Source organism: Scyliorhinus torazame, chromosome 21 (genome assembly GCF_047496885.1).
Source record: "Scyliorhinus torazame isolate Kashiwa2021f chromosome 21, sScyTor2.1, whole genome shotgun sequence".
NCBI lineage: Eukaryota > Metazoa > Chordata > Chondrichthyes > Carcharhiniformes > Scyliorhinidae > Scyliorhinus > Scyliorhinus torazame.
Genome location: NC_092727.1, coordinates 44,847,647 through 44,861,121, shown reverse-complemented (window position 1 = coordinate 44,861,121; position 13,475 = coordinate 44,847,647). Strand labels below are relative to the sequence as shown.

Sequence of the window (13,475 nt, the reverse complement as noted above, 5' to 3'; positions counted from 1 at the left end):
ATTCTAACTGTGCAGTGCCACAAGTGAATAGTCCAGGTGTCAGTGCCGGAGATTCCCCACACCTCTTAATTCAGCTGCGCTCAAAGCGGTGTCATAAGGAGGAAAGGTTCTTCCCCACCAGCATGGGAAATTTAGCAGCCGTGCCCTGAGGCAGTCTGTTTGTCCATTCACTCGGTTGGAGCGCGGTGGCTGAGAGGAAACAATAGTGGTTTATTTTCTTCAACAAAAAATGGTTGAATTGTAACGGGCGCAAGAAAGGAAGATATGGAACTGTCACATAACTTCATGGTCTTAGCTATTCAGTAACCTGGAGTGATTCACTGCATTCTATGTCAGCAAAGGTCAACTGAACAGCTCATGGTCAGCATCTATAGAATGGGTCCACTTATCTGGAAGGTGATGAGCTTGGTTAGTGCTGTAATGGAGGAGGCAGAACAGATATTGTTCGAGCATTATGATTGTGAGATGAATATTGCTGAGATGCATAGAAAGATTCCCACGGGACAACTTGTTCCTGCCATCAATTGCCAGACCTAGAGTGGATGATATTGAAACTACATGTGTACCTGTACAGCACTGAGCTACCAGAACAACTGAGTCTCGTTCTTCACCCAGCGGGTACCTGTGACCCAAGCTAAGAGTGTAAAACAGAATTTCCTCCAGGCTTACAGTGAAGCTATGACCCCAGAAGAGATATATTTTCTATATTCTGCCATCAAGTGACACTGATCATGGTCGGCAACCTCCCCTCGTTACAAAACAACTTTAGGCAGGTTCCAACAGCAGCAACCCTCCAGCCCAGCGTGTTACTAAGCACATTGTTCAAATTGTTTTGTAGTCTTTGCTTCCTTAATAGATCTTAGTTGGAGAGGCAGTTGGTGCTACAATTAGCCCGAGCCACATGAGAACAAACTTGAGCGACATCCTCTTACCCTCCCTGATTGAAGGGCCTGCCACTTACATCCTTCACTTAGACTGACACACACAAAATAGTGTCTCTGTAGAGGCAGGAAAGACCCAACAGGAGGTACATCATCATGAATCAGCACCTTCAGGAAAGAAGGGATACCCCTGAGGAAAATACAAGAGCCTGCTCTCTATACAACAGATGTGTAGGGTGGGATGGCGGTCGAGAAAAGTGGTTGGGGTATTGAGTTTGATACACTTGTCTGGCCTGCTAGTCCACTTTGGACAGCTATTGGAAAGTGGCCAAGGAATCAAAGGGGGTTCTAAAGGGGTACTCACTGTGGTACAGGTGGTACACTGTGGTACAGGATGGATGAGAATATTACAACTGCCCCCTGTGATAAGATTCAGTGTGCGTACTAAGTTTATATCCTACAATGTAGAGGTAGAGATATATATATAGAAGACCTCTCTCCATGATCTCTCTAATTCACACTGATTCCCATTCTAACAATGCCTTGATTTTACAGTTCTTATCATGGAGTTCATAACCATGCAAACCATATTCCTCCTGCACCTTTAATCTCCTCCGGTCTTACGGTCTTCTCAGATTCCTGCACTCCTCCAAATCTGTCCTCTTGCTCCCAATTTTCATCGCTCCACTGCTAATGGCCATGCCCTCAATTGCCAAGGTCCAAGCTCTGGAATTCCCTTCATAAACTTATCCACCATTCTTTCCTTTAAAATGCAACCTGAAGCCTACCTCCTCTTAAGCAAGTGTCCAAATACCTTCAATATGTACCTGTGTTAAATTATGTATGATAGCACTCCAATTAAGTGCCTTGGACAATCTCCTATGAGACAACCACTGTATAAATATACATTATGGTTGTAACTTTACAACTCACCAGTGAAATGACTGAGCTCCTTCCTTTTCTTTCTTCGGCAGTACAGCCACACACTGAACCCCATCAGGATCACCCAGCATGCTCCGCCAATGCCAGCGATGAATGCTGGCTGTTTCACCACGACCGTTATCTGCTCTGTCAGGCTGACATTTTCATTGTCTTCGACGGTAACAGGTTCCTGATCTGTAGTTGGATCTGAGGAGAGTTGATCAGGTTAGAAGAGTCTTCAAAGGTTGACAAAAGTAAGGCAGTTTTAAAAAAAATCATGTTGGAAATTCATCTTGGACTGTAATGTGAAATGAGCGGTAACGGATACTCCACCCGTTTCACACGCCACCAGTTTTTCATTGCTACCCAAGATGAAATTTTGCCTCATCCTCTGTATTGCAATGTTAGGCCGGATTGTTGAGTTGTGGAGGCACAGTGGGCCTTCAAAAATGACAGGACTGACTGATCCCATTTTTGTCAGTAGGGGAAAGGGCGTTATTCGCACATGAAGGAAGCGTCATCTTAACAGGGCCATTTGAATTTCACAATACTGAGTTCAAACGGACCCCATTTTTGCAGTAGCAAGTGTCCTATCCAGCAGTGTGGGAGTCACAGAATTATGGAGGAGATGGAAATGCATGTGAATAGCAGATAAGGTATCGTAGAATCTACAGTGCAGAAGGAGGCCATTCGGCCAATTGAGTCTGCACCGGCCTTTGGAAAGAACACCCAATCCAAGCCCACACTTACACCCTATTCCCATAACCCAGTAACCCTACCTAACCTTTTTTGGACACAAAGGGGTAATTTAGCACGGCCAATCCACCTATGGATGTGTTGGAGGGCATTTTCTGATACTGGACTATGATATAAATTATAAGTGGCCCTGTAACTACATTTGTGCTCCTATATTACTTTTGAATAGTTCTGATGAGACAAAATGTACTCATTGGCTTAGATGCCTGTTTAGAAGAGGCAATTTGTAGAAATAGAAAGTGTATACACAATGTTGTTAATATCAGAAAAGACACAAAATGGCTGTTAGCTATTTTGTGATATTAAAGACACAAAATGGCTGAACAAGCCACATTCCCTGTCAACTGTCTCATGAGAACCAACCGTGGGTATGTATAGGGAGTATCCCAATAGCCGCTGATAACAGCTTCTCAGAACAAGACATGTAATGTATCCTTGATAAAGCTCAAGGTCCACAGCTGTAGACAGGACATATCCTTGTCTTAGTTTTGAATGACTTCTGTATGAAGTTAGGGACGGGTAAGACAACACCCAGTTTAATCATATATGTCATAACTGAGATGCTAAGAAAATTGATTGACTGCATGTAATAAAGTGTGACGCGAATATAGTTGAATGATTGTATGTAAATAAGAATCCACCCCCTGAATCTGTATATTAACCCGTGTGAGCCTTAGCTCAAGTGAGAAAAGGTGCTGTCAATAGGCTGCGGAGTCTCAGGCCTTCTCTCCCAGAATTCTGACATAATAAACTGCTTTTTTTAAACTTATACTCAGGCCTTCGTGTGAATATTTTCACCTCTAACAGATGTATGTGTGCAGAACTGTAAAATTATTTAAATATCCAACCTTTTAAAAAACACAGCCTGCCTGTGTTAGTGATGAGTGGGAGAAATCTATTTCAAGCAGCTGGTTGTTGATATTACACCAAGAGCCCAGAGTGAAAAGTGTGCCATTGTGGACATCTTTTCTTGAGGAGGGTGCACTGAGCTGGGAAATGTTCTGACTCAGGATACCTGCCGCAGGAGTGAAGATCCAGCCATGATCTTTCTCCTATTGTTTAGAAATCCTTCAGTCCAATATTCTCTCTTACCATGTTCCTTGCTCCCAGACAAATTGCAGCCATAGGAGAAAAATACTCTCAACAAAGGCTCAAGGCTGACTGACCCACTAATTCTCTCCTGCTGGCTTGTGGAAATGCCCCTGATCTCCATTGTGTACCTCTCCCAACCCAAGGGAGGGGTGAGCAGCTACACAGATGGCTCCCACCACCTGTCAATTGGATTGATCAAAATACAGCATTCAGTGCAATGGAATGGAGAGATTTGGAGAGAGAGTTTCCTCTTTCCTGAAATCTTCGCACATCTTTGGCAAAGCGGGACATTTTCTCCTGAGCCCTGTGGGTATTTTGGTCTGAGGTTGATTTGATTTTCCAGGTGAATGATGGCAACTAAGGCACCCCGGCGAGGCGTGGCATCGTCAAGAATTGCCAACAGCCTCCAGGGCAGCCAAAGATAGAGAGGAAATGTCAGAAAGTGAAACTTTTGGAGGGCAGCATGGTGGCGCAGTGGGTTAGCCCTGCAGCCTCACAGCGCCGAGGTCCCAGGTTCGATCCCGGCTCTGGGTCACTGTCTATGTGGAGTTTGCACATTCTCCTTGTGTTTGTGTGGGTTTCGCCCCCACAACCCAAAAATGTGCAGGCTAGGTGGACTGGCCATGCTAAATTGCCCCTTAATTGGAAAAAATGAATTGGGTACTCGAATTTTTTTTTTTTTAAAGTGAAACTTTTGGTTGTGAAGCTGAACACGTGAATCAATATAAATCCACCCCCCTCCCCAACCCCTAACCAGGCATCCATAGGGCTTTGAGGGTTAAATGATGAAGGCAGGTTTCATAAACATGAGTTCTACTCCACTGAGTTGAGCAATTACATCACCGATAGAACATGGGCCGGGATTCTCCCTTCTGGGGACTAAGTCCCCACGCCAACCACTCTGCACTTTCGGGGGCTAGGTGGACGGCGGAGGCGTTAGCGCCGCTCCAGCTGGCGGCAAAGGGACGACGCGAGTTCGCGCATGCGCCGAAGGGCCGGCGTGATCTCGTGCATTCGCCGAATCGCCGGCGTAGCTCCGCACATGCGCAGACCGGCCGGCGTAATTTGCCGCATGCGCGGGCGGTTCTCTTGTCCACGCCGGCCATGGTGGAGCCCTACAGGGGCCGGCGTGGAAGGAAGAAGTGCCCCCACAGAACAGTCCCGCCTGCAGATCGGTGGGCTCGATCGCGGGCCAGGCCACGTGGGGGCTCACCCCGGGGTCGGAAAACCCCCCGCACCCCCCAAGAACCGCCCCCGCCGACTTACCTGCCAGGTCCCGCAATGTGGGACCATACGTAACCCACGCCGGTGGGACTGGCCAAAAACAGACGGCCGCTCGGCCCATCGGGGCATGGAGAATTGCTGGGGGATTCTCTGACCTGGCGGGGGTCGGAGAATCCCGACCATGGATGTTGATAATAGAACTGCCCCATTCAGTACTGAAATCAGGGCTGGGATTCTCCTTTCCGGGCGGGATTCTCTCAGCCCGGGGCCGGGCCGGAGAATCGCTGCGAACGGAGCGGATCGCGCCACGCCGCCCCGACGCCGGGACACGATTCTCCGTAGAGCCAAGAATCGACGCCATTGGCGGCAGCACGGTTGGTGCGGCGCCGGCCAGGGGCCGCTCTACAGGGGACCCCCCGGCGAATCTCCACCCAGGATGGGCCAAGCAGCTGTACCAAAAAATCTGAGTCCCGCCGGTGCCGTTCGAACCTGCGCTTAGCCGGACCACGGCGTAAAAGGGTCAGGGGGCGGCCTGTGGAGAGGAAGGGGGGCCTCCCCTGTGGCCTTGCCCGCGATTGGGCCCTCCGATTGGCGGGCCGGCCTCTCGGGCTGGGGCCTCCTTTCTTCCGTGCCGGCCCCAGTATCCCTACGCCATGTTGCGTTGGGGCCGGCACGGAGAAGGGAGCCACTGTGCATGCGCATGTTGGCGCCGGTGCCGCTGCGCATGCACGCGTTGGTGCCGGGGCCACTGTGCATGCGCAGACCCCATGGCACCCAGTTGACGCCGGGATCAGCAGCTGGAGCGGCGACGGTCGCTCCAGTGCCATGCTGGCCCCCTGTAGGGGCCAGAATTGCTGATCCTGAGGCCATGTTGACGGCGTTGGGAAACGCATCGGCGTTTACGACGGCATCAACACTTAGCCTCAGGATCAGAGAATCCCGCCCTAAGTCCCCACGCCGGCGGGGAAACCGGTGCCAACCATTCCGACGTCAATGGGCCCCCAAGGTGAGGACTTCTCACCGGTCTAGGGGGTAGGTGGACGGCGGAGGGGTTGGCGCCACTGCAGCCGGCAGCGAAGGGGCTGCGCAAGTTCGCGTGTGCGCCAAAGGGCCGGCATGATCCTACGCACGCGCGGAACCGCCGGCGTGTTCTGGCGCACGCACAGAGGGTTCTACAGAGGGTTTACCGCAGATCGGTGGGCCCTGATCGTGGGCCAGGCCACCGTGGACGTGTGTATCCCCCCAGACGGCCGCTCGACCCATCGGGGCCCAGAGAATTGTTGGGGGTGCCCCCGACCATGGTGGTGTGAACCCCGCCCCCGCCTGAAAAATGCCGCCAGAGAATACGGCAGCCGGCGTCGGGGCCAGATTCGCGCCACCCCCCTGGGGATTCTCCGACCCAGCGGGGGGTTGGAGAATCCCGCCCCAGGAAACAATTTCTCACACAAAGAGTAGTGGAAATTTGAAGTTTGTGCTCCCAAAAGGCTGTCAATGCTGGGTAGATAAAAATTTTCAAGGCTGAGATGGATTCATTGAGGTATGGAATCCCTACAGTGCAGAAGGAGGCCATTCAGCCCATCGAGTCTGCACTGACCCTCTGAAAGAGCACCCTACAAAGGCTCACAGCCCCGCCCTACTCCTGTAACTCCATCTAACCTTTGGGCACAAAGGGGCAATTTAGCATGGCCAATCCACCTAACCTGCAAATCGTTGGACTATGGGAGGAACCTGGAGCACCTGAAGGAAACCCACACAAACACAGGGAGAAAGTCCAAAGTCCACACAAACAGTCACTCAAGGTCCGAATCACTTTTAAATGGCATCCCAATCTCTGGAGCCCCTGACACGACCTCCAATCCCCCTAAGCCCCAATGCACTATGGGATGGTACCTGGACCCTCCCGCACCTCCCTCCAACCCACGCAGGGCGCCCCCAGCCCGATTGCCACCGTGCAAAAAATGTCAGCCTGGCACACAGGCAGTGACCCTGCCAGCTGGCAGTGCCACCTGAGCACCTTAGCAGTGCCAGGCTGGTACCCAGGTGGCACGACCAGTGTCTCGCTGGTCTCTGCTTTCTTGCTTTAATGTGCAGATTTGCCAAAAGTGCACATTGCAAGATCTCGTGGGATCGCGTTAAATCTCGCGAGGCATTGTGAGAAGGTTAGATCCCAGGAGCTGTGCCATGGCGAGCTGCTTTTCGAGCGCAGCATGGCCAAAGGTGGGTAAATGGAATTGAGGTACTGATAAGCTATGATCTAACTCAATGGCAGACTTACATGAGGGGCTGAATGGCCTGCTCCTGTTCCTATGTTCTGAAATGATAATATGCTGTCTTTCTGCATGTGTTATAATTATAATAGGCCTGGGTACATTTTGGTGGATGCTTAAAAAAAAAGCCTTGTACTATACAGCACTTTTCATGACCAACGGTCAGCACTCTAAAGATGTTAGGAAATCTAGTCACTGTTATAATGCAGCAGCCAATTTTGAGTACAGCACATTTTCACCAACAGCAATTCAAAATGACCAGATAATCTGTTCTTTTGTGATGGCAATAGAGAGATAAATATTGGCCCGGACACCAGGGATAACTCCCGGCCCCTTCTTTGAAATAGTGTCATGGAGGGCAGCACGGTGGCGCAGTGGTTAGCCCTGCTGCCTCACGGCGCCGAGGTCCCAGGTTCGATCCTGGCTCTGGGTCACTGTCAGTGTGGAATTTGACCATTCTCCCCGTGTTTGTGTGGGTTTCACCCCCACACCCCAAAGATGTGCAAGGTAGGTGGATTGGCCACGCTAAATTGCCCCTTAATTGGAAAAAATGAATTGGGTACTCTAAATTTAATAGGGGGGGGGTGGGCGCACCAGAAAACTGGTGGGCCGGACAGAGAATCACGCCTCACACCTCCAACCGTCCGGCAGCAGTCTAGTGCCAGCTTTGATTTTTGTGCTGGAACCACTGCAGGGGGGCTTGAACCTGGAACCCAAAAGCAAGAGGGCTTCCAACTGTGCCACAGCTCATGCAAACACCCAAGCTGGGCACACATTCCACCTCCTCTCAACAGCGGGGCCAAGTTTAGAATACTACATCAAGGCAGAAGCGAGCAACTCCAGCAACTGCTTACGTACCTATCCTTTGAAAGAGAGAGTTCTTACATCTGTTCCCATTAAGTTTGCTTGGCTCAGAGCCCAAGTTCAGAAAAAGATTTACTCAGCAAGCTGGAGAGAACTGTTGAGTTTTCTTGATTGGCATCTTTGAGTGATTATAATAAATTGTCCTCTCAATTATATCTTTTGTCAATGTCTCAGTGTTTATTTTTGCACAAGATTAAGAGGTTTGAAGTGTTTGAAGACTCTGTTATTGATACTTTAATAATCTGCAATACTTTTGTCGAATTGTAGGAACAACAATTTTTTTTCAAAAGAAGATATATTATAAATCATAGAATCCCTACAGGGCAGGAGGAGGCCGTTTGGCCCATTGAGTCTTCACCGACCTTCTGAAAGAGCACCCTAACCTAGGCCCATCTTATTCTTGTAACCCCACCTAGGGATAATTTGGCATTTCCAATCCACCTAACTTGCACATCTTTGGACTGTGGGAGGAAACCCATGCAGACACGGGAATATGAATTGACTTTTTGTTTCCTGAGCAGTTCCACATATGCTATTGTTACTATGTGGTTCTGTACATTGTGTATATTGGATGAGTAGACATGGAACAGCCACGATTTGGAATGGAAAGTATGAGGGACCAAAGGGGATGGAGATATCTATCACCACAATGGGGCTGAATAGGTCAGGAGTACAGCACACAGGCTCGTTACCTGCATCCATATCCCATGCCAGTGAAAACTGGGGGCACCGGGAATGGAGAGGCGAATCCTAAAATTGGGACCCGACCGTCATTTTTAAATGGCTCTGGAGTCATTTTGGCTCCATCAAAATCAGGGACCAAATATAGTTAAGTGGCTGAATGTCGTGATCCTAGGTCAATCTGTCTGCTGCTCTGAGTTTCTCGCTAGAAGGTATATAACAATGACCGCATAGGAAGCCGCATAGGAGACTGTTAATTAAGTTAAGAGCACATGGTGTTAAGGGTAAGGTCCTCGCATGTATAGAGGATTGGCTGACGGGCAGAAGGCAGAGAGTGGGGATAAAGGGGTCTTTTTCAGGATGGCAGCCAGTGACCAGTGGTGTGCCTCAGGGGTCTGTGCTGGGACCACAACTTTTCACAATATACATTAACGATCTGGAAGAAGGAACTGAAGGCACTGTTTGCAGATGATACAAAGATCTGTAGAGGGACAGGTAGTATTGAGGAAGTAGATGAGCTAGAGAAAGACTAAGCGAGTGGGCAAAGTGGCAGATGGAATACAATGTGGAAAAGTGTGAAGTTATGCACTTTAGAAGGAGGAATGGAGACATAGACTATTTTCTAAATGGGGAAATGCTTAGGAAATCAGAAGCACAAAGGGTCTTGGGAGTCCTTGTTCACAATTCTCTTTTTTAAAAATTTTACAGTACCCAATTCATTTTTTCCAATTTAGGAGCAATTCAGCGTGGTTAATCCATCTAGCCTGCACATCTTTGGGTTGCGGGGGTGAAACCCACGCAAACATGGGGAGAATGTGCAAACTCCACACGGATAGTGACCCAGAGCCCGGATCAAATCTGGGACCTCGGCGCCTTGGGGCAGCAGTGCTAACCCACTGCGTCACCATGATGCCCATTCACGATTCTCTTAAGATTAACGCGCAGGTCCAGTCGGCAGTTAGGAAGGCAAATGCAATGTTAGCATACATGTCAGGGGGGCTAGAATACAAGACCAGGAATGTACTTCTGAGGCTGTATAAGGCTCTGGTCAGACCCCATTTGGAGTATTGTGAGCAGTTTTGGGCCCCATATCTGAGGAAGTATGTGCTGGCCATGGAAAGGGTCCAGAGGAGTTTCACAATAATGATCCCTGCAATGAAGAGCTTGTCATATGAGGAGCAGTTGAGGACTCTGGGTCTGTACCCGTTGGGAGTTTAGAAGGATGAGGGGATTTTATTGAAACTTACAGGATACTGCGAGGCCTGGATAGAGTGGATGTGGAGAGGATGTTTCTCCTTGTAGGAAAAACTAGAAGCAGAGGACACAATCTCAGACTAAATGGACGATCCTTTAAAACTAACCTGAGGAGGAATTTCTTCAGCCAGGAGAACATAGAACAAGGAGGTCATTCGGCCCATCGAGTGTGCACTGACCCACATTAAGCCCTCACTTCGACCCTATCCCCGTAACTCAATAACCCCTTCTAACCTTTTTGGACACTAAGGGCAATTTAGCATGGCCAATCCACCTAACCTGCACTTTTTTGGACTGTAGGAGGAAACCGAAGCACCAAGAGGTAACCCACGCAGACACGGGGAGAACGTACAGACTCTGCACAGACAGTGACTCAGCAGGGAATTGAACCTGGGACACTGGCGCTGTGAAGCTACCCACTTGTGGTTCCGTGCTGCCCATTAAAGGTGGTGAATCTGTGGCACTCTTTGCCGCACAAGGCTGTGGAGGCCAAATCACTGAGTGTCTTTAAGACAGAGATCGATAGGTTCTTGATTAATAAGGGGATAAGGGTTTATGGGGACAAGGCAGGAGAATGGGGATGAGAAAAATATCAGCCACGATTCAATGGCGGAGCTAACCTGATGGGCCACGAGGCCTAATTCTACTCCCATGTCTTCTGTTCTTATGGACTGAGTGAGGAGCGCCCCGGCCCTCCTGAAGTGTAGATGATTGAGGGGTGACCTAAATCAGGGGCGGGATTCTCCGTTGCCCGACACCGATACCATGGGCGGGATTCTCCCCTACCCGGCGGGGGGTCCCGGCGGGATAGAGTGGCGTGAACCACTCCGGCGTCGGGCCGCCCCAAAGGTGCGGATTCCTCCGCACCTTTATGAAATGAAAATCGCTTATTGTCACAAGTAGGCTTCAAATGACGTTACTGTGAAAAGCCCCTAGTTGCCACATTCCGGCGCCTGTTCGAGGAGGCTGTTAGGGGCCAAGCCCGGAACTTTAGGGGCCAGGCCCGCCCTGGAGTGGTTGGCACCCCACCGGTTGGCATGGAAGGCCTTTGGCGCCATGTCCTCACAGAAATCTTGAACCCTGCATGGCGGCTTCAGACTGTGTCCAGCGTCACAACACTCGGCCGGGATTGGTGCTGTTGGCCGGGGGGGCTTCAGCGAGGGCTGGTGGATGGGTGAGGGGTGGCCAGGGGGTGGGCTGTGGGGTCGCAGTTTGCAGATTGGGTCAGCGCGTGGCCAGCGCCACGTTGCGTGGCGCGACCGCTGCAGGTCGTCAGCCATGCGCATGTGCAGTCCGGGATGCGGCCATTCTCCGGCCGTTTTCGGCACAGGATGCAGGTGTTTTTGGTGCCGCCAGTGATAGCCCCTCACCGGGACCAGAATCAGTGAGGGGTTTGTTCCGATTTTCTTCACGTAGACCTCCCACGGATTCTTCGTTCGAGCCAGCAATTAGCCGCTTAAATGGAGAATCCCGCCCAGATGTTTGAGATGGTGAAAGAAGTTAATGAGATAGATGGAGAGTGGGTTAGATTCCTCTGGTGGGAGTCTGGAACAAGGAGACATATAAAATAGATCTTAGTCATTCAGGGGGTGATATAAGGAAGCACAGCTATACACAAAGGGTAGTGTTAATCAAATATTACCACCAAATACAGAACATTTCAAAAATAATAGATTTTGTTCGGCAGGTGTTGAAGGTTAGGGCAACAAAGCAGCTAGGCCCAGCTATTGTAGATCAACCATGATCTAACTAAATACTGGAATAAATTCAAAAGAGCTACTTCCAATGCTCCTTATCCCAGTAAGGAAGCATTCCATGTTCACTCACTACTTCTTATAGCAATGCTGCTACTGGCAGACATGGAGACATGCCTCCGTGCACTTCATCAGGGCGAAACGATGTGAAATGATTGTTTAATATGCCTTTGATGAATAATTCTCTGTAAAGCCCTGCGTCAAGCTGGGCAATGTAAGGACCTTGTGCTGAATACTGATTCACACTGCATCGTGTTTATAAGCTAATTTATCAATCATTAAAAATACATTTAATTGTTTGTTTGTGCTTGATGTTGCTATGGTGTCACCGGTCTCCAAGTTGCCAGTATTTTCCACATAGCTGGCTGAATCACAACCTGGCCAATTGTTTGAACCATGGCAGCCCCAGGGTGTTGAAAAATAAGCAACAAAGCGCACAGCTTATCTTCTCGAATCAGAGAATCTTACAGGACCATTCAGTGCATCGTAGCTGTACCTACTATTTCAAAAACCTACTTAATTAATCCGATATTTTCTCTCCATAGAATTTCAGATTCTTTCTTTTTAAGGATACATTTTGAAAGATACAACTGAATCTGCATCCACTATTGTTTCAATCAGTGTAAATTGCAGATCATTGTAACCTGACTGTGCAAAAACAAAAACATTCTCACCAACCCCCCTTGATTCTTTTTCTAGTTATCCTAAATCTGCGTCTTCTGGTTATCAACCCTCCTACCAATAGAATCAATTTCTCCCTCTCTACTTGATCGTTTCGAACAGCTCTATTAAATCTCCCTGCTCTAAAGTTGTTAACAGATTGTTTCTGTTCCGAACTATACACCTTGCTACTTAAGAGGGGCAAGGCACCTCTCTTCAATGAGCAACGGGGCTAATTGGCAATCCACAGGACACCATATGTCTTCACACATCAAACCAAAGCATTCAAGGAGCAATTGGATCAACTTATAATTCCAATGGGAATAGAGATTTCCAGTTTGTGGTGGGAGAGAAGATGACAACCCGCCTGATCGGAATCTGGAGTAGGACCTTGGAGGTTGGGTTGAGCGGAATAAGCCTCGTATCTACAGTACGTAATATCTTATGTTGCATTGTCTAGATGCTCTTCATTACTGCTGATGATCTGAGGGTTTTGTATTGCCTAATTATACAATGATATGTAGCATCTCCCAAGTGAGTGTTGATCACGGTAAGTCAGATAACAGTTTTATATGCACAGGAATGTTAGAAGGTGTAATTTTCTGGTATTATCCTGCTGCAAAGATGGAGCTTGGGTCTGTCCCCGAAAGATGACACTTCACTCCCAAGACTTGAGCCCATAGACTTCCGGGTGCGGCTATGCAGAGCTAGGTCACATATTCGGTAGCTCCTGCTTGGAATGGACTTTTGGGCTCGTTACAGGGCCCCCACGGCATTTGATTGCCATTTCCCGGTGTGGGAAGAAGGCTGCAGCATTCCCCCGACAGTATCCCCCAGGAAGGGTATGTCTCTTGGTTCCCAGACACGGCAGAAACAGTAAAAGATTTGGCTGCAACTGCAGGATAAACAGGGCCTCTTCCAGCATGCAGGCGGGGGAAGGGCAAGCTTAAAGCTGCAAGCTGACCTGAGGGCCTGTATCAAAGGTGAATTCTAGCAGCAGAGGGAACAATTGTGAAAAGATCTCATCAAGGCCACTGAAGGGACTTCCGGTTGCGGTGATGCCTAGCTAGCCGCACGCTTCGGCGGCTCCAGCTCCGACGGACATTCGGGCTCTTTTAAGA

The 13,475-nt window shown here is 49.2% G+C and overlaps 1 protein-coding gene across 4 annotated transcripts in view; it reads right to left on the bottom strand.

Moving 5' to 3' along the window:
* The window catches only part of robo3 (roundabout, axon guidance receptor, homolog 3 (Drosophila)), a 709,023-nt gene that overhangs the window by 69,073 nt on the left and 626,475 nt on the right, over positions 1–13,475 (bottom strand). For all 4 annotated transcript variants that reach the window (XM_072486721.1, XM_072486718.1, XM_072486719.1 and 1 more), the window contains exon 17: positions 1,815–2,009. In XM_072486721.1, the coding sequence (XP_072342822.1) occupies positions 1,815–2,009 (195 nt within the window). The remainder of the gene's footprint in view (positions 1–1,814; positions 2,010–13,475) is intronic.